This window comes from Lepus europaeus, chromosome 5, assembly GCF_033115175.1.
Source record: "Lepus europaeus isolate LE1 chromosome 5, mLepTim1.pri, whole genome shotgun sequence".
Taxonomy (NCBI): domain Eukaryota; kingdom Metazoa; phylum Chordata; class Mammalia; order Lagomorpha; family Leporidae; genus Lepus; species Lepus europaeus.
Genome location: NC_084831.1, coordinates 13189118 through 13209185, shown reverse-complemented (window position 1 = coordinate 13209185; position 20068 = coordinate 13189118). Strand labels below are relative to the sequence as shown.

General features: G+C 45.5%; 1 protein-coding gene across 2 annotated transcripts in view; it reads left to right on the top strand.

The window, feature by feature from the left end:
- UBR4 (ubiquitin protein ligase E3 component n-recognin 4) overlaps window positions 1–20068 on the top strand; it is a 157591-nt gene that overhangs the window by 25918 nt on the left and 111605 nt on the right. For both annotated transcript variants that reach the window (XM_062190527.1, XM_062190526.1), the window contains exons 12-18: window positions 3458–3557; window positions 3690–3827; window positions 5245–5362; window positions 6187–6374; window positions 7614–7773; window positions 7885–7970; window positions 19569–19738. In XM_062190527.1, coding sequence (XP_062046511.1) covers window positions 3458–3557; window positions 3690–3827; window positions 5245–5362; window positions 6187–6374; window positions 7614–7773; window positions 7885–7970; window positions 19569–19738 — 960 coding nt within the window. The remainder of the gene's footprint in view (window positions 1–3457; window positions 3558–3689; window positions 3828–5244; window positions 5363–6186; window positions 6375–7613; window positions 7774–7884; window positions 7971–19568; window positions 19739–20068) is intronic.

Below are 20068 nucleotides of genomic sequence, written 5' to 3'. Positions count from 1 at the left end.
TCCCGCATAGGTACAGGAGCCCAAGCACTTGGGCCATCTTTCACTGCTTTCCCAGGCGCATTAGCAGGGTGCTGATTTGGAAGTGGATCAGCCAGGACTCGAACTGGAGCCCATGTGAGATGGCCAGTGCTGCCGACAGTGGCTTTCTCACTATGCCGCAGTGATGGCTCCAGAATCCTCACAATTTCTATGAGATAGATAAACCATTCTTCCAGACAGTTTTTTGTGCACATATATAAAATACATAAATTTACAAAGCTTGTGATCACTCTATATAAAATACTGTAAATATTTTTCAGTGACACTGTTGCAGAGTATATCCAATCGTTTAATGGCTGGTAGTATTCTATGTAAATGTACCATAGGTGACTAATTCCTCTACTCATGCCTGCTATTTAATAGGTTGCTGCAAATTTCTTTTTCTTTTTTTTTTTTTAGAAGATTAATCTTATTTATTTGAAAAGCAGAGTTAGAGAGAGAGAAAGAGAGAGAGAGGTCTTCCATCTGCTGGTTCACTCCCCAAATGTCTACAACAGTCAGGGCTGGACCAGACTGAAGCCAGAAGCCAGGAGTTTATTCCAGGTCTCCCATGTGGATGCAGGGGCCTAATCCCTTGGGCCATATTCTGCTGCCTTCCAGGCACATTAGCAGGGAGCTGGATTTAAAGTGGAGCAGCTGGGACTCAAACTGGTGCCCATATGGGATGCTTGCGTCTCGGCAGCTTTACCCGCTCTGCCACAATGCTAGCCCTGACTCCAAATTTCTTGTTTTGATCAATCATGCTTTGATAAACTTTTGGGAACTTGTTTAGTTGTCCTTTTGGGACAAATTCCTGGAAGTGCAATTGTTAGGATAAAGAGCACACATTTTCAGAACTAAGAGGCAGAAAGAGAGACAGAGTGCCTCTCTGCTGATTCATTTCCCTAATGCATGACACAGCTGGGGCTGGCCTGAGCTGAAACTGGGAGATTGGAACTCAATCTAGGTTTTCCGTGTGGATGGCAGGAATCAAATTCTTCGAGCCATCACTGCTACTTCCCAGCGTCTGCTTGGCGGGAAGCTGGAGTCAGGAGCTGGGAATCAAACCTAGGCACTCTGATGTGGGAGGCAGGTGTCTTAAGAGCTCTGGGCTAAATGCTGGCTTATAGACATGCATAATGTTGCTAAGCTCTTAGGAAAGTAAACACTGATTTGCATTCCCATGTATTGTGTATGCACATGTCCTTTGACACTGGGTATCTCATTAGTCTTCATGTTTGATTAGAGGAGAAAAATCCTATGACATTGCTTCTACTGTGTTTCTTTGGTTAATACTGTAATGTATGCCGTTTCATATATTCATTGGTCCATTTTGTTTGTTTTTGTAAAGTGCCTATGTCCTTGCCTTAGTTTTCTCTTTGATGTTTGTCTTTTCTTTCTCTTTTGTAAAGACATATATTTATTTAAAAGCTAGAGTTCCAGAGATAGAGAGGTAAAGACAGAGAGATCGATCTTCCATCTGCTGGTTCACTCCTCAGATGACTACAGTGGCCAGGGCTGGGCCAAGCCTAAGCCAGGAACTTCATCTGGATCTCCCACATCCGGGGCAAGAGCCCAGCTTGGGCCATGTTTTGTTGCTTTCCTAGGCCATTAGCATGGAAGTGGAACAGTGGGATGTGAACTGGCAGCCAAATGGGATACTGGCATTGCAAATAGCAGCTTTACCTGCTATACCACAACACTAGCCCCTTTTTTCTGTTGAAATTTTTTTTTATTGGAAAGGCAGAGAGACAAGGAGAGAGATAGACTATTAGTGAAGCCAGGAGCCAGGATCTTCCTCTGGGTCTTCCACATGGGTGCAGGGGCCCAAGCACTTGAGCCTTTTTCTACTGCTTTCCTAGGCCACAACAGAGAGCTGGATTGGAAGAGGAGCAACCGGGACTAGAATCTGTGCCCATATGGGATGCCAGTGCCACAGGCAGAGGATTAACCTACCACCACAGTGCTGGCCCCTAGAGATCTTTCATCTACTGATTCAGTCCCCAAATGCCCACAACAGCTAGGGCTGGGCCAAGCCTAATCCAGGAGCCCAGAAGTCACTCAGGGTCTTCCTCATGGTTGGCAGGGACCCACCCAAGTTCTTGAGCCGTCAGCTCCTGTCTCCCTGGGTGCCAGTTAGCAGGAAGTTGAATCAGAAATGCAGCTGGTACTTGAATCCAGGCACCCCAGTGCAGAATACACGCATCCTAAATGGTAGCTTAGTTGCTGTGACGAGTGCTTAAACTGTCCTTTAATATGACTGACTTATATGACTGTTCAATGACATGTATATTCTGCATAAAAAGCAAAGGTTTGCTTAAATGAAATGTAAAACCTTGTTTTCAATTCTCTTAGACTTGTTCCCAGATATTTTATACAACTTGGTAATATTAATCCTTTTCTTCTTAGAAAAATGATTCTTTAAAACTTCAACCAATAGGCCGGCGCTGTGGCTTAACAGGCTAATCCTCCGCCTTGCAGCGCCGGCACACCGGGTTCTAGTGCTGGTTGGGGCGCCAGATTCTATCCCGGTTGCCCCTCTTCCAGGCCAGCTCTCTGCTATGGCCCGGGAAGGCAGTGGAGGATGGCCCAAGTCCTTGGGCCCTGCACCCGCATGGGAGACCAGGAGAAGCACCTGGCTGCTGGCTTCGGATCAGCACAATGCGCCAGCCACAGCGGTCATTGGAGGGTGAACCAACGGCAAAAAGGAAGACCTTTCTCTCTGTCTCTCTCTCTCACTATCCACTCTGCTTGTCAAAAAAAAACAAAAAACAAAAAAAACAAACTTCAAGCAACTATTAAATGTAAGCCTCTTCACATGACACCAAAGCTTTTTTTTTAAGATTGATTTATTTGAAAAAGTTGCAGAGAGGGAGATGCAGAGAGAGATCATCTATCTGTTGGTTCACTCCCCAGACACATACAGTGGCCAGGGCTGAGCCAGACCAAAGCCAGGAGCCAGGAGCTGCCTCTGGGTCTCCCATGTGGGTGGCAGAGGCCCGAGCACTGAGGCCATCTTCTGGTGCTTTTCCCAGGCCATTAGTAGGGAGCTGGATCAGAAGAGGCACAGCTGGGACATGAACTGTGCCCACATGGGATGCCAGGCGGTGGCTCTACCTGCTGTGCCACAATGCTGGCCCCTGTCCCCAAGGCTTTGAAATGATAGCTCCAATTACAAAACCCATTGATTGGGAAGAGTTTCTTCTAGGCCAGGAGTTCCTAACCTGAAGCCTGCCGATCCTTAGGCAGGCCACGGATGGGGTTCAGTGAGTCTGTGACCTTCTGAAATGATATGCAGATTGTGTGTGTGTGTGCATAGGGAAAGAGCTATAGATTCTCACAGGGTTCTGGGAACTCAAAAATAGCAAGATGCGTTGTGTTAGAGGTTGTAACTCATTGTTAATTATTTTAAGTTTTGTTTTCCTTTTTCTTTGTACAGGCATCAGGGATTTGGGGTGCTCTCAGTAATATTAGCAAACCATGCCATCAAGCTGCTAACTTCTCTCTTTCAAGACCTGCAGGTGGAGGCACTTCACAAGGTGAGGAGGTCATTCTCAGGGAATCCGCATACTAATTGCTGGACCCTCTTCTGGGTAACTGAGTTTGGTCTGGTGACTTAGGTCATTCTTTCTGGCTGAGTCATTTCATTCATTCATCTTTGATACCTTCAGGGTTGGGAGACAGATGGGCCCCCTGCAGTCCTGAGTATTATGGCTCAGAGCACGTCCATACAGAGGATTCAACGGCTGATTGACTCCGTGCCACTGACAAACCTGCTCTTGACGTTACTCTCAACTTCCTACAGAAAGGTGGCTTGTTTGTTCAGAACTTATATGTAATCTTTTTGAATAAGACAGATAATAACACCAAGACGTTTATAAATGGATATTTGTGATAATTTTCTTAAAAGATTTTATTAAATATTTATTTATTTATTTGAAAGAGTTACACAGAGAGAGAAGGAGAGGCAGAGAGAGAGAGAGAGAGAGGTCTTCCATCCTCTGGTTCACTCCCAGATTGGCTGCAATGGCCAGAGCTGAGCCGATCTGAAGCCAGGAGCCAGGAGCTTCTTCCAGGTCTCCCACGCAGATGCAGGGGCCAAAGGACTTGGGCCATCTTCCACTGCTTTCCCAGGCCATAGCAATGAGCTGGATTGGAAGTGGGGCAGCCAGGTCTTGAACCAGCACCCATACGGGATACGGGATGCCGGCACTGCAGGCGGCAGCTTTACCCGCTATGCCACAGCGCCGGCCCTAAAAAGATTTTTATTATTTATTTGAAAGAGTGTCAGAGAAAGGGAGAGGCAGAGAAAAAGAAATCTTTCATCCATTGGTTTATTCTCCACATGGCTGCAACAGCCCCGAGGGCTGTGCCAGGTCAAAGTCAGGAGCCTGGAACTCCGTCTGGGTCTGCCATGTGGGTGAGAGGGACCCGTGGACTTGAGCCCTTTTGCTGCTTTCCTTGGCACATTAGCAGGTACTTGGGTTGGGAGCACAGCAGACAGAACTCACATTGATAAACTCCTGTTCCTCAGTGCTTGCCCTGTGGTGATAATTTTGAAGAGGAGAAGAATTCTTAACTGGTTGCATGTAATCCTGACATTTGAATCTGTTGATTATTAGAGTTGTGATATATGTGGCCGCTTGGTGGTTTGTATGATTGGCTTTCTAAAGCAAAAGCAAAGGACATACTTGGAGTGGATATTGTGGCGCATTGGGTGAGCTACTGCTTGAAATGCCTGTGTCCATATCAGAGCACTAGTTTGGATTTCCAGTCCATCTTCATGCTAATGCATCCTGGGAGGCAATGGATGATGGTCAAGTGATTGGGATGTAGTTGCTGGCTTCTGGCTTTGGCCTAACTCAGCCCTGGCTGTTGAAAGCATTTGAGGAGTGAACCAGTGGGGGAAAAAATCTCTCTCTCTCTTCCTCTGATAGTCTGCCTTTCAGTAAATGAAATTAAGCAAATATATATTAAAGACAACAACAAAACTCTGAGGAAAGTCTGGAAGTCTTCCCTTCTGAAGTACCCATCCATATCTGGTTGGGAGTGCTTTGTAGGGGATAAAGCCAGCAGAGTCCTAAAGAAGAAAGTCTTTGGAGAAAGGCTTCTCAGATTTCGAATAAAAAATGAGATATGGAGAAACGTTTTCATGTGCTGAACGAGGTTAAGCAGGATGGCTCCATGTTTGTAATCATTGTTTACAAAAGCTTTGCCGTCTTCTAGGCTTGTGTCCTGCAACGGCAGAGGAAGGGCTCCATGAGCAGTGACGCAAGCGCCTCCACCGACTCCAACACTTACTATGAGGATGATTTCAGTAGCACAGAGGAAGACAGCAGCCAAGGTAGAGGCTGCTATTTGCTTTGTCCAGGAGTGAGCCGCACAGGGCAGTGGGAGGTTTCCCAGGAGGTTACTGTTTACTGCTTTGTTTTTATCTGCCTAGCCTACACCTTGATTGTGTGTGCATTCTAAAGTAGCATGTTATTTAAATAGAGCAAGTTGAACTGCTGAGGTCTGAGTGATGTATACTACTTGCAGCCAAGCCCAGGTTGCTTCTCATTGCTTGTCCTCCAGAATCAAAATATATCTCAGCTGCTCAAATTTCTCCTCATGTAGACCCGTTTTGTGACCCCTACACTGACTGAGCTCTCATAGAAAATCAAAAGGTCACATGAGAGGTATTTCGTTTGGCTATTATAGATTCATAGCTTAGGGAAGCATAAATAAACTCATGACTTGTAACAGATGACAGGGCCAAACTAACATTCCCTATGACCTAGTTTGGAGAGTGAAGAAGTTAAATATCTTAGATCTATGTGAGATACTGAGAGATGGGTGGTTCTTATATCATGGGGTTTACATTTGATAAGCATAAATTTATGTTTGAAATGTTTGGCTCGTTTCCAGTAAAATGTGATTGTTTCTCTTCCTTTCCTGTGCTTCATTTAAAAATAAAGCAGTTTTATTGAGGTATAATTTGTTATAAAATCATTAAAATTCTCTCATGTGTACATTTAGACACATTTTGATAAGTCTGTGTGACCTAAGCCCCACCACAATCAGGATATTCTTGTGTGCCTTTTGACCTAGCCACTTTTACAAAGCAAATCTATCACTATTGAAAAAAATAAAATTGATATTTTTGTTGCTTTTTCTTTCCCTATTCAGATGATGACAGTGAGCCTATTTTGGGGCAGTGGTTTGAGGAGACCATCTCTCCCAGTAAAGAGAAAGTGGCACCCCCGCCCCCTCCTCCACCTCCCCCGCTGGAGAGCTCTCCTCGTGTTAAAAGCCCCAGTAAGCAGGCCCCTGGTGAAAAGGGCAACATTTTGGCAAGTCGCAAAGATCCTGAATTGGTAAGAGTGAATTTCTGAGGTTTCAGAGATGCAAATGTGGGGAGAAGGGACGTGGTGAAAAGCAGATCGTTTGAATGTTTTTTATTTTTTATTTTTTGACAGCCAGAGTGGATAGTGAGAGAGAGAGACAGAGAGAAGGTCTTCCTTTTTGCCGTTGGTTCACCCTCCAGTGGCCGCTGCGGCCAGGAGCCAGGTGCTTCTCCTGGTCTCCAATGCGGGTGCAGGGCCCAAGGACTTGGGCCATCCTCCACTGCCTTCCCGGGCCATAGCAGAGAGCTGGCCTGGAAGAGGGGCAACCGGGATAGAATCCGGTGCCCCGACCGGGACTGGAACCTGGTGTGCCGGCGCCGCAAGTCGGAGGATTAGCCTGTTGAGCCACGGTGCAGGCCTGTTTTATAATTGGATAATTATAATTATATAATGTTTAGATATTTTTGCTTAGGACATAAATGTATTGATAATGTTTCATTAAATAACTTGTACTCCTGGTATTGTTTCTCTGGCTGGTGGTTATTATCATAGCCTCTAGAATTAGAAGACAGAGAGTGTAGGCATTTGGTACAGTGGTTAAGATGCTGGGCCAGCGCCGAGGCTCACTTGGTTAATCCTCCACCCGTGGCGCCGGCATCCCATATGGGCGCCGGGTTCTAGTCCCGGTTGCTCTTCTTCCAGTCCAGCTCTCTGCTGTGGCCAGGGAAGGCAGTGGAGGATGGCCCAAGTGCTTGGGTGCCTGCACCCGCGTGGGAGACCAGGAAGACGCACCTGGCTCCTGGCTTTGGATCAGCATAGTTCCAGCCATGACAGCCATTTTGGGGGTGAACTAACGGAAGGAAGACCTTTCTCTCTGTCTTTCTCTCTCACTGTCTAACTCTGTCAAAAAAAAAAAAAAAAAAAAAAGGTGCTGATTGGGATGCCCCCAATCTCATGTTGCAGTGGCTGGGTTAGAGTCCTGCCCATGCTTTTGATCCACATTCCTGCTAGTGCACACCTTGAGAGGAAGCAAGTGATGGATCAAAGTACTCAGGTCTCTGCCACCACATGAGAGAAGGGAGCTGGACTGGAGAAGGGATAACCAGGACCTGAACTCTTACCCATATATGTGATGTCGGCATTGCAGGCCGCGACTCAACCCACTGTGCCACAGCGCTGGTTCCGGCATCTTGTATTTCTTACAAATATTTGTGGTTTGTAGGAGCTTTGCACTCATAACTGATATGAACTTTTATGCATTTCTTTTAGTTCTTAGGTCTGGCTTCCAACATTTTGAACTTCATCACCTCTTCCATGCTGAACTCTAGGAATAATTTTATCCGAAACTATCTGAGTGTATCTCTGTCAGAACATCACATGGCCACCCTGGCCAGTATCATCAAGGAGGTGGACAAGGATGGACTCAAGGGTCAGTGGATATGACGTGTGCCCGTGGGGATTTTTCTAGTGGGGCTTGGCTGTTGGCAGGGCAGTGTGATATGTCAGCTGCAGGAATAATTGGCTTCCCTTTGTCTTCAAGGTTCATCAGATGAAGAGTTTGCTGCTGCTCTTTATCACTTCAACCACTCTTTGGTAACTTCGGACCTTCAGTCCCCTAACCTTCAGGTTTGTATGCACTATGACTGCATAGGCCAAGAGGCTTTTTTTTAAAATTTTTTTTGAATTTTAAAAATTTTTTTATTTTTTGACAGGCAGAGTGGACAGTGAGAGAGAGAGAGACAGAGAGAAAGGTCTTCCTTTTGCCGTTGGTTCACCCTCCAATGGCCGCCGTGGCTGGCACGCTGCAGCCAGCGCACTGCGCTGATCCGATGGCAGGAGCCAGGTGCTTCTCCTGGTCTCCCATGGGGTGCAGGGCCCAAGCACTTGGGCCATCCTCCACTGCACTCCCTGGCCACAGCAGAGAGCTGGCCTGGAAGAGGGGCAACCGGGACAGAATCCGGTGCCCCGACCGGGACTAGAACCTGGTGTGCCGGTGCCGCAAGGCGGAGGATTAGCCTAGTGAGCCGCAGCACCGGCCTTTTTTTTTTTTTTTAAGGCTTTTTTTTTTTTTTAATTACTCATTTTTAATTTTTTTGGGGTATTTCTTTTTTTTTTTTTTTAAGATTTATTTATTTATTTGAAAGAGTTACACAGAGAGAGACGGAGAGGCAGAGAGAAAGAAAGGTCTTCCATCTGCTAGTTCACTTCCCAGTTGGCTGCAATGGCTGGCGCTATGCCGATCCGAAGCCAGGGGCCAGGAGCTTCTGCTGGGTCTCCACCTGGGTGGAGGGGCCTAAGGACTTGGGCCATTTTCCACTGCTTTCCCAGGCCATAGCGGAGAGGTGGATTGGAAATGGAACAGCCGGGACTCAAATTGGCACGCCGGCCCCTAAATTTACTTATTTGAAAGCAGAGTTAGAGAGAGAAGGAGGGAGGTGGTGGGTGGGGGGTGGTTGGAGAGATAGTTTGATTTTCCATCTGCTGGTTCACTCCCCAGATGGCCACAACAGCTGAAGCTGGGCCAGACAGAGGCCAGGAGCCTGGAAGTCCATCCTGGTATCCCATGTGGCTGGTAGGGGCCCAAGCACTTTGGGCATATTCTGTTGCTTTCTCAGGCACATTAGCAGGGAGCTGGATCAGATTGGGAGCAGCTGAGACTCAAACTGGTGCTCATATGGGATGCCAGTTTTGCAGGCTATAGCTTAACCTTCTGCACCCAAATGCTGGTCTTCCAGAACCTTTTCTACCAGCTCCTACAGGCTTTGGTTCTTCGTACTTTGGAAAGCTTGTAGGTCAGTGAGTTGCTTCACTGGAAAGCATATTGGGAGATTATTCTGGAGGTCTCTGTACTCTAATTAAGATTATTTCAAGAAAAAGTTAACGTGCCTTTTACCCCAAGTCAGTAAGTGTAAAGAAAAGGAAAAACTCCAAAAAGAAACAAAAACTTCTAGTGATTATGCTAGTAGAAAAGTAAATAAGAGAACTATAAATGGCCAAAAGCCGTAAGAAAATATGTTCAATGCCACTAGTAATTGATTGAAGTTATACAAATCGAAATATTTGTTTTAAAATAATTAAATTATAGAAAATGCTCTCATATACACTTTTACCTACAAACCCACATCAAAAACATCTAGACCTTGATTGTGAATTTCCAACCTTAAGGTTTCTCTACCTTCTTAGGTAACTGGTGTCTTGCATTCTGAATCTCAATCTCCTCATTTCCTTAGTTCCATATGCAGCTATATTCCTTACATGAAGAACAGCTTATTCAGTTTTTTCTAGCTAGTGACATCATGCAGTGTGTAATCTTTTCAGGTCTTGTTTTTTTATTGTGTAGCAATATCAATTGCCAAGATCACCTTGTAAACTTCTGTAGTTCTTGTGTGGACTGTTGGATGATACTGTGTTTTGTTTATGATTGTCCACAGTATTCATCTTTTCCTTTTCTACTGATGGACATTTGAATTGTGTCCCTGTTCATTGCTATTCCAGCAGCTCTGTGACCATTCCTGTGCGTGTCCCTGTTGCACTAGACACGTGCTTCCCTTGCAGATGTGGCTGGGCATGGAATTGCCAGGTTGCAGAGTGCCAGGCTGCTGCCTGCTGTGGCTGCACCTATTTTTAACCCAGCAGCAATGTGTCAGATCATGTGGATTCTCACCCTCTCACAGCATCTGGCAATGTCATATTTTTTTAATAATGATCAATTTATTTGAAAGGCAGAGAGAGGGGCTGGTGCTGTGGCATAACAAGTAAAGCCACCGCCTGCAGTGCTGGCATCCCATACAGATGCTGGTTTGAGTCCCCATGGTTCCACTTCCAATCCAGCTCCCTGCTAATGTGTATGGGAAAGCAGTGAATGATGGCCTAAATCCTTGGACCCCTGTACCTGTGTGGGAGACCTCCTGACTTTGGATTGGCTCAACTCTGCCTGATGTAGACATCTGGGGAGTGAACCAGTGTATGGAAGTCCTTTCTCTCTCTCTCTCTGCCTCTCTGTAACTCTGCCTTTCAAATAAATAAATCAATCTTTAAAAAAAAAAAAAAAAAAGAGAGAGATGGATCTCCCCAAATGCCTGCAACAGGAGGGGTTGGGCCAGGCAGGAACCAGGAGCCAGGAAGTCCATTGAGATTTCCCACCCTGGTGACAGGACCCGGAGGACTTGTCCCATCATCTGCTGCCTCTCAGCCACATTTGCTGGAGGTTGGATCAGAAGTTAGGAGTAACTGTGACTCAACACAGGCACTCCAGCCTGGGATCTAGGCATCCTAAGCAGCAACTTTAGGAATATAGTGGTTCTTCCCACCATACCTGGCCTCCCACCCACACTCCCATCCCTCTTCCTCCTTCTTCTCCCATTCCCAGTCCCATTCTCCATTAAGATTCATTTTTCTTTCTTTCTTTTTTTTTTTTTTAATTATTTTATTTGAAAGCCAGAGTTATACACAGAGAGAAGGAGAGGCAGAGAGAGAGAGGGAGAGAGAGGCAGAGAGAGAGAGAGAGAGAGAGGTCTTCCATCCACTGGTTCACTTCCCAATTGGCCACAATGGCCAGATGCGTGCTGATCTGAAGCCAGGAGCCAGAAGCTCCCTCCAGGTCTCCCACACACGTGCAGGGGCCCAAGGACTTGGGCCATCTTTTACTGCTTTCTCAGGTCATAGCAGAGAGCTGGATTTGAACCGGTGCCCACATGGAATGCCAGCACTGCAGGCGGTGGCTTTATCTGCTACACCACAGTGCTGGCCCCAAGATTCATTTTCAATTAACTTTATATACAGAAGACCAACTCTGTACTTAAAGATTTCAGCAGTTTGTGTGTATACTCACACACACACACACACACACAAAACTGTTTGAGAACAAGTTTTATAATTAACTATCATAATACAACTCATTGAGGACAGAGGTCCTGCATAGAAAGTAAGTGCGCAGTGAATCCTGTTGTTAATTTAACAATTAACACTCTTATGTATGATGTGAGTGACTACCCAAGGCTGTTGATATGAGCTGCCTAATCTCTGGAAGCCTTTTGAATCCACAAACTATCAGTATTTAGCGATGTCAACAATGACTTTTTTTTTTTTCTTTTATTTATTTAAAAGTCAGAGTTACAGAGAGGCAGAGGCAGAGAGATAGAGAGGTCTTCCATCAGGTGGTTTACTCCCTAGATGGCTACAACGGCCAGAGCTACGCCGATCTGAAGCCAGGAGCCTCCCCTGCGTCTCCCGCATAAGTGCAGGGGCCCAAGGAATTAGGCGATTCTCTACTGCTTTCCCAGGCTGTGGCAGAGAGCTGGATCAGAGTGGAGCAGCCGGGACTTGAACCAGTGCCTATATGGGATTCTGGCAGTGCAGGCGGAGGCCTTACCCGCTATACCACAGCGCCAGCCCTGATAATGAGTTTGTTAAGATGTTAAAGTTAGTGTTCCTCAATCTTTAGTGTACAAAGGGATTCCTGGGAAGTTGGTTAAAACTGAGTATTCCTAGTTGGAACCTTCCCTTTAATAGACTTTAATTTGGTAGGTCTCCAATAGTTTGCCTTGAAACTACTTTGAAATTTTTTTTACTCTTAAGATTATTTCATGGATTCTCAGAATCAGGAAACAACTCAAAGGGTATGTTTATGCCTAGTGGGTAAGATGCTGTTTGGGATGCCTGCATCCCAAATTGGAGTGCCTGAATTTGAGTCTGGTTCTGCTCTTGATACCAGCTTCCTGCTAATGTACACACTGGAAAATAGCGGATGATGACTGAAGCTTTTGGGCCCCTGCTCCTCCATGGGAGACCTGATGGAGTTCCTCACTCCTGGCTCCTGGCTCCTGCCTTGGCTTTCCCTATATGAGGAGTGAATCAGTAGATGGAAAATACCTCTCTCTCTCTCTCTTTTTCTGTGATTCAGCTTTTCATATAGATGAAAATAAATTTTTTTTAAGAAAGGAAAAACTGCTTCAGTTAGTGTATAGCCTATAGGACTTCTTAGACTGTATATGGAGTGTCCTAGTGTCCTGTCAAAGTTATCAGCTCTTTTCCCAGGTCTTTGTTTGTTTAGGGAAGCTTCAAAGTTCATAGACTTTGGACTTTTCCTGTCTAGACTTGCCCAAACAATATGGAAGTAGTATTTTTCTTTAGCAAATTGCAGTACTTAAAACTCCTATTATGGCATTACTGTTTTAGCATTTAAAAAAAATTTCACAGATCTTGGTGTGGGTGTGCAGCGTGGTTACTGTTAACTACTGATGATATGGAAAAGGATATCTTTAAACATCCCTTTTCATTCTGTCTGTAAACATGGGATTATAAATTCTTCCCCCAAATGTCTTTGCTATGATGGAAGAAAGTAAAGGATAGTATGTGTAATCTTGTCATCTGCCATGGAATTCCCTGACCTTGCATGTTTTTTTTTTCCAAGCATGTGCAGTGCACACACACACATGTGCGCATACACACATGCACAGTATCCTCCAAGGGGGTTTATCAAAGTCTGTCTCAACCTGTGAAAGTAGACAAGTAGAAGTTATATCTTAAATGTCGTTTTCAGCTGTCAGGTCAGTGAAGGACTAGAATTCTCAGGAAGACCTGTAGGACTACTTGGTATGTAGAGAAGAAATTCAACTGTCATTGATGATTTCTTAGGTGTCTTTAGTAGGTGGGCTTTCTGCTGAAAGACTGTGGGAGAGATATACTTAGTGTTCTTTTCATGAATTTGTCTAATAATTGTAAGGTCGACAGGTAACTAAGTTCTTTTTGTTGTTACTGGTTGCTGTGTTTCTTGATTGAAGTCTCTCTCACTAGTCTCTTTAGTTGATATTAATGTCCTAGGAGCAAAGTACCCTGCTAAATATAGATGAAACAAAAATCCTATTGTCCAGGAATACAGCTTGGTAGGTACACAGATAAGTTATTTATTTTATTATTTCTAAAAATACTTATTTATTTGAAAGGCAGAGTGAGAAGGAGAGATGCAGATCTTTCATCTGCTGGTTCACTACCCAAATGGCCACAATGGCAAGGCCTGGGCCAAGCCAAACCCAGGAGCCTAGAAGTCCATCTGGATCTCCCACATGGGTACAGGAGTCCAGGGACTTGGGCCACCTTCCACTGCTGTCCTAGGCCATTAGCAGGGAGCTGGATTGGAAATGGAGCCGCTGGGACTTGAAACAGTGTCCGTATATGATGCCTGCATTGCAGACTGAAGCTTAACCCTGCTGAGTCGCAACACTGGCCCCCAAAATGGTTAATTTAATATAGAATCTGCTGTGTGCCCATGTGGCAAAAATGGAGTAGGAATTGACAGAAAGGAGAGCGCTTGTGCTAGCACACGGAGCTGGGGAAGGTAGGCCTTTACAGAAGCTGTGGCATGGGCCTGGGGGAGATGAGTACTGTTAGAAGGCCAAGTAGGGAATGAAAGGGCAGAAGCCAAGAAAGTAGGGGCTGCATGATAGAAGGGTTTCACATGGACTGAGAGGCTACAGAGTACCTTGGAATTATCAAGATTGTAAAGATTCCTGAAATCCATACAAAGGAGCTGAAATTGTGGAGAGCCACTGGGCTGTGCTTCTGTAGGGTTAGTTTAGAAATAGGATGGACCCTGGGTAAAAAGAAAGTCAGTAACTGGTGTCAGTGAATTAGGACATGAAAGTGTTTATTTTTATTTATTTGTTTTTTGAGATTTGGAAGCAAGAAGAGAATCCGAGACCCCAGCTGGAGTGGCATGGAAGGGTACTGGGGTTTTTAAGCACAATTTTGGGAAAGAAAAAAACTTGACATTAGGTTACAAGGCAGGGACAAAATCCTTTGAAAGACTTGATTTGCAGTCTTTAGTCCTGTCTGGCTTATTCTTGACAAAACAAAGAGCCATCTGAAGGGTGGGATAGGTAACTTGTCACAGTAAACTGTGAGCTCTGAAGGGTGGACTCCCCACTCCTTTGCTATTCTTATGGTAAAATTGGAAGCTTTCAAGGAGTGGGCAGGCATGAAAGTGTCTAAAATAATACCTAGCTCAAAATCACAGTGAGATACCACCTCACACCCATTGGGGTGGCTGTTCCAAAAAAAGCCAGATTCAAAGTGAGTACTGGGGAAGATACCTGTGCTTTGCTGGTGGGACGGTCAAGTGATGCAGTCACTGTGGAAAAGGGACTTGGCAGCTCCATAAGTAAATAGCTGCGTGTTGTTCTGCAGTTCCACCTGAATACCCAGAAGGAGTGAGTGCAGGGACTTGAGTGGGTATCTGTATACCCATGTTCAGGTTCTTCACGGAGAAGAAAACAAATAAAGAAACACACATAGTAGTAGTATTCACAACAGCCAGAAGGTGGAGACAACTCAAGTGTTTGCAGGCATTTAAATAGATAAACAAAATATGGCACATCCATCCCATGAATGTTACTCTTCCTCATGAGGATAGAAATTTTGACACATGCTACAAAACAGTTGAACCTTTTCTTTTTTTTAGATTTATTTTTTATTTTACTTGAAGGGCAGAGTTAGAGAGAGGGAGATACAGAAAGAGACATCTTCCATCTGCTGGTTCACTCCCCAGATGCCCACAATGGCTAGGGCTGGGTCAGGCCTAAGCCAGGAGCCAGGAGCTTCTTTCAGGTCTCCTACATGGATACAGGGGCCCAAGCACTTGAGCCATCTTCCACTACTTTCCCAAGTGCATTAGCAGGGAGCTGGGTCAGAAATGGAGCAGCTGTAATTCAGATTTGTGCCCGTATGGGATACCTGTGTCACAGGTGGAGGCTTTACCTACTGTGCCACAATTCTGGCCCCGTCATGGCTGACTCTTGAACACATGATGCTCCGTGAAGTTTCCTAGTCAAGGCAAATGTTATTTCATTGCATGAGGAACTTAGAGTAGTCATATGCATAGAGAGAAGTTGAAGGGAAGTTCCCAGGTCCTTGGGGGGAGGGGAAATGGGGAATTTGTGTTTAACAGGCATACAGTTTCAGGTAAAGATGAAAAAAGGGTCCAGAGATAGATGATGGTGAGGGTTCCATAATAATCACATATGTACTCAGGTGCTACAGAACTGTGCATGTTAAAATGGGAAAATTTATCTTATGATATTTTTCCACAGAAAAAGCTTTTTTATAAAGTGCTTGGGAGGTGAGGGACAGGGGTTGTGGTGTAACAGGGAAAGCTTCCACCTGCAGTTTAGGCATCCATGTGGACGCTGGTTCGAGTGTCCCAGTTGCTCCACTTCCGAGCCAACTCTTTACTATGGCTTAGGAAAGCAGTAGAAGATGGCCCAAGTCCTTGGGCCCCTGCACCCGCTTGGGAGACCCAGAAGAAGCTCCTGGTTCCTGGCTTTGGATTGGTCCAGCTCAGGCCATTGTTGCCATCTGGGGAGTGAACCAGTGGATGGAAGATTTCTCTCTTCCTCTGCCTCTCTGTAATTCTCCCTTTCAAGTAAATAAATGAATCTTTAAAACAAAAAAAGTGCTTGGGGGAACAGTGCTGTGGCATAGTAGGCTAAGCCTCCACCTGCAGCGCCGGCATCCCTTGTGGGCGCTAGTTTGTGTCCTGGCTGCTCCATTTCTGATCCAGCTCCCTGCCAATGTGCTTGGCAAAGCAGTGGAAGATGGACCAAGTACCTGGGCCCCTGTACCCATGTGGAAAACCCAGAGGAAGCTTCTGGCTTCAGATCAACCTAGCTGTGACCATTGCGGCCATTTAGGCAGTGATTCAGCAGATAGAAGACCTTTCTGTCTCTCTGTCTAACTCTACCTCTCAAATATATAAATAAATCTTAAAAAAAAAAGTGCTTGGTACGTAGTACTATAGTACCTATAAATGATAGCTGCTATCTTTATGATTTGTTACTATTTAGTATTAACACAGCCTCTATGTTTATTGTTTGAACAAACATTATTGAGCATGTACTGTGTTCCAGCTACTGTTGTAGGCACTGAAGAAATGTAGCTAGAGGGGCCGGTGCTGTGGCGCAGCAGGTTAACGTCCTGGCTTGAAGTGCCGGCATCCCATATGGGCTGCTCCTTTTCCTATCCAGCTCTCTGCTATGACCTGGGAAAGCAGTAGAAGATGGCCCAGGTCCTTGGGCTCCTGCACCCATGTGGGAGACCCGGAAGAAGCTCCTGGCTCCTGGCTTTGGATCGACGCAGCTTCAGCCATTGCGGCCATCTGGGGAGTGAACCAGCGGATGGAAGACCTCTCTCTCTCTGCCTCTCCTCTCTCTGTGTAACTCTGACTTTAAAATAAATAAATAAATCTTAAAAAAAAAAAAAAAAAAGAAGAAGAAATGTTAGCTAGAATTATATGGGATTACGAGGAAAAAGTGAGATATGATATGGATAAAGGACTTAGTGCAGAAATCATGGCAAATTATTGAATGTGTTGAAGGTCATGAAGAGAAAAGAGTATTATTAGATAATGACTGGGTTTAAAACTAAGACTGGAGGGATGCAGTTGTCATTGGTGGAAACAAGTCAGGAAGGAGAGTTAGTTTGGTGGTAGGAAACATTGGATTTATTAAAAGACAGAGAGAGAGAGATATCTTCATCAGCTGGTTCATTCCTCAAATGGCTGCAATAGCCAGGGCTAGGCCAGGCCGGAGCCAGGAGCCAGGAGCTTCTTCCAGGTCTCCCATGTGGGTACTGGGACCCAAGCACTTGGGCCATCTTCTTTCCCAGGTATATTAGCAGGGAGCTGGATTGGAAGTAGAACACCTGGGACACAAACTGGCACCCATATAGGATGTGGCATTGTACGCACCATTATACTACAGTGTAGGCAACATTATACCTCAGTGCTGGCCGCTGTCATCTTTTTTTTTTTTTTTTTTTTTAATATTTATTTTATTTGAGAGACAGTATGACAGAGAGAAAGATCTTCCATCCACTCGTCGCTCCTGACATGGCCAGGGGCTGGGCCAGGCCAAAGCCGGGAGCCTGGAACTCAATCTGGGTCTCCTACATGAGTGGAGGGACTCAAGTATTTGGGCCATCTTCTGCTGCTTTCCCAGGTCTGCTGCTTTCCCCGGCCATTAGCAGGGAGCTGGATCAGCAGTGCAGCAGCCAGGACTCCACCTGATGTCCGTATGGGATGCCAGCATTGCCGGCAGTGGCGTAATGTGTTGCACTGCAATGCTGACCCCTGGATTCCATTTTATACCTTTTTTTTTTTCTTTTTAAGATTTATTTATCTATTTGATAGAGTTACAAAGAGGCAGAGAGAGAGAGCTCTCATCCCACTGGTTGACTCACCAAATGGCCATAGCGGCCGGAGCTGGGCCGATCCAAAGCCAGGAGCTTCTTCCAGGTCTCCCACGCAGGTGCAGGTGGTCCTTGGGCCATAGCAGAGAGCTGGATCAGAAGTGGAGCAGCAGGGATTCGAACCGACACCCATATGGGATTCCAGCACTGCAGGCAGCGGCTTTACCCTCTACGCCACAGCACCGGCCCTAAAACCCTCATTTAAAAATGTATTACAGGGGCCAGTGCTGTGGTATAGCAGGTAAAAGCTGCTGCCTGCAGTGCTGGCATCCCGTATGGGCGCTGGTTCAAGTCCCGGCTGCTCTACTTCCAATCCAGCTCTCTGCTCTGGCCTGGGAAAGCAATAGAAGATGGGGGCCTCTGCACCCACGTGGGAGACCTGGAAGAATCTCCTGGCTCCTGGCTTCGGATCGGTGCAGCTCTGTCCGTTATATCCAGTTGGGGAGTGAACCAGCGGATGGAAGACCTCTCTCTCTCTCTCTCTCTACCTCTCTTTCTCTCTCTATGTAACTCTGACTTGCAAATAAATAAATAAATCTTAAGAAAAAAATGTATTACAAGGGTGGGCATTGTGGTGTAGTAGATTAAGCTGCTGCTTGGGGTGCCCACACTGATTTTGTAGTGCCTGACCGAAGTCGTGGCTACTCTATGCTTATGATCCAGCCTCCTGCTAATGAGCCTTGGAGGGAGTGGAAGTCAATTTTCAAACCAAGAGATATGCATATGTAAATATGAATTGTGAGTAACAAATCTACCTCCTGATACCATCTTGTGTGTTGGGAGTGATCATGTTTGAGCAGTGCTTAGCTCAGGACTAGGCCAGGAGTGACTATTCAATGTGTGGAAACCACTCTTGAGATCTGCTATATTTTGAAGTAATATTCATTTCCAAGGAATGGGGTCATCAAGGACGTTTTATAAGAATATAAATTAATTTGGCAGGCTTGGAAATTTATCCTGCATCCTGAGGTAACCATGGTTTGTGTCTTCTGAAGCCAAGTGAGAAAGCACAGATTTGTCTGGTTTTCCATTGGCATCCTACTGATCTCTGTATGCGTGTGTTTGAGAAGATTAGTTGTAGTTGAGATACAACGGAGCTCATTTGAAAGTGAAGCTCATTTGAAAGACATGCTACAACTGGAGGCAAAGAAGAATCTTGATTAGTTCTAGATGCCTTGACATCACACAGGCAAAATTTCCCTGCTAATACGGTTAATAGAAGTTGTTGGATCTCCCCGTTTTGGGTTTTATGTGTATTATGTGACTGATTTTGAAAGAAAAACTGTCAATTATTGCAATTGCTTAAGAAGTTTTCTTTTGGAGATGGGCGTTGTAGCACAGTGGGTTAAGCTGTCACTGGAGATTTACGTATCCTGTATTGGAGCACTTAGTTCAAGTGTTGGCTACTTCTTGCTTCTGATGCAGCGTCCTTCTAACGCACCTGGGAGGCAGCAGATGGTGGTCAGGTACTTGGCTCCCTGCTACCCACGTGGGAGACCTGCCTGGAGTTCCTGGCTTCTGGCTTCAGCCTGGTCCAACCTCAGCTATTATAGGCATTTGTGGAGTGCCTGTAATAAAAATTTATAATTAGTATTTTTAGTGAATCTCTCTCTCTCTCTCTCTCTCTCTCTCTCTCCCTCCCCCTCTTCCTCTAACCCCTTCTCTGTCAGTCTGCCTTTCAAAATAAATAAAATGTTATTGTTTTAAAGAATTTTTCTTTCTAAGGCACCAACTTTTCATGTTTTGTGTCTTTGGAAAATTATCCTGATTCTGCTGTTATGCATTTCTCCCCCTTCAGAAGCTCATTTCATGGGGTTATATTAGTAATTTTTTATTTGTGCTTTTTTCCATGTTTCTGCAGACCGTTTCTAAATCTGAATCTGGGTCCTTTGTTCTTCAATGTACTCCATCTTGTAGTAAAAGAGTGGGCATCAGAGGGCAGGAATAACCTTGTGACCTTGTTCTTGTTTTCTTTCACATCAGAATACCCTGTTGCAGCAGCTGGGTGTCGCTCCTTTTTCTGACGGCCCTTGGCCCTTGTACATTCACCCTCAAGGCCTCTCTGTGCTTTCACGTCTCCTGCTCATCTGGCAGCATAAAGCTGGTACTCAAGGTGACCCTGATGTCCCTGAATGCCTGAAAGTTTGGGACAGGTAAGCTAACTCCAAGAGAAAACCTATAGAGAAGGTTTTGTACTTTTTTTTATTTTTATTTTTATTTTTTGACAGGCAGAGTTAGAGAGAGAGAGAGAGAGAGAGAAAGGGTCTTCCTTCTGTTGGTTCACCCCCCAATTGCCGCTACGGCCAGCGTGCTCCGCCAATCCAAAGGCAGGAGCTAGGTGCTTCCTCCTGGTCTCCCATGTGGGTGCAGGGCCCAAGCACTTGGGCCATCCTCCACTGTCTTCCCGGGCCACAGCAGAGAGCTGTCCTGGAAGAGGAGCAACCGGGACAGAATCTGGCACCTCAGCTGGGACTAGAACCCGG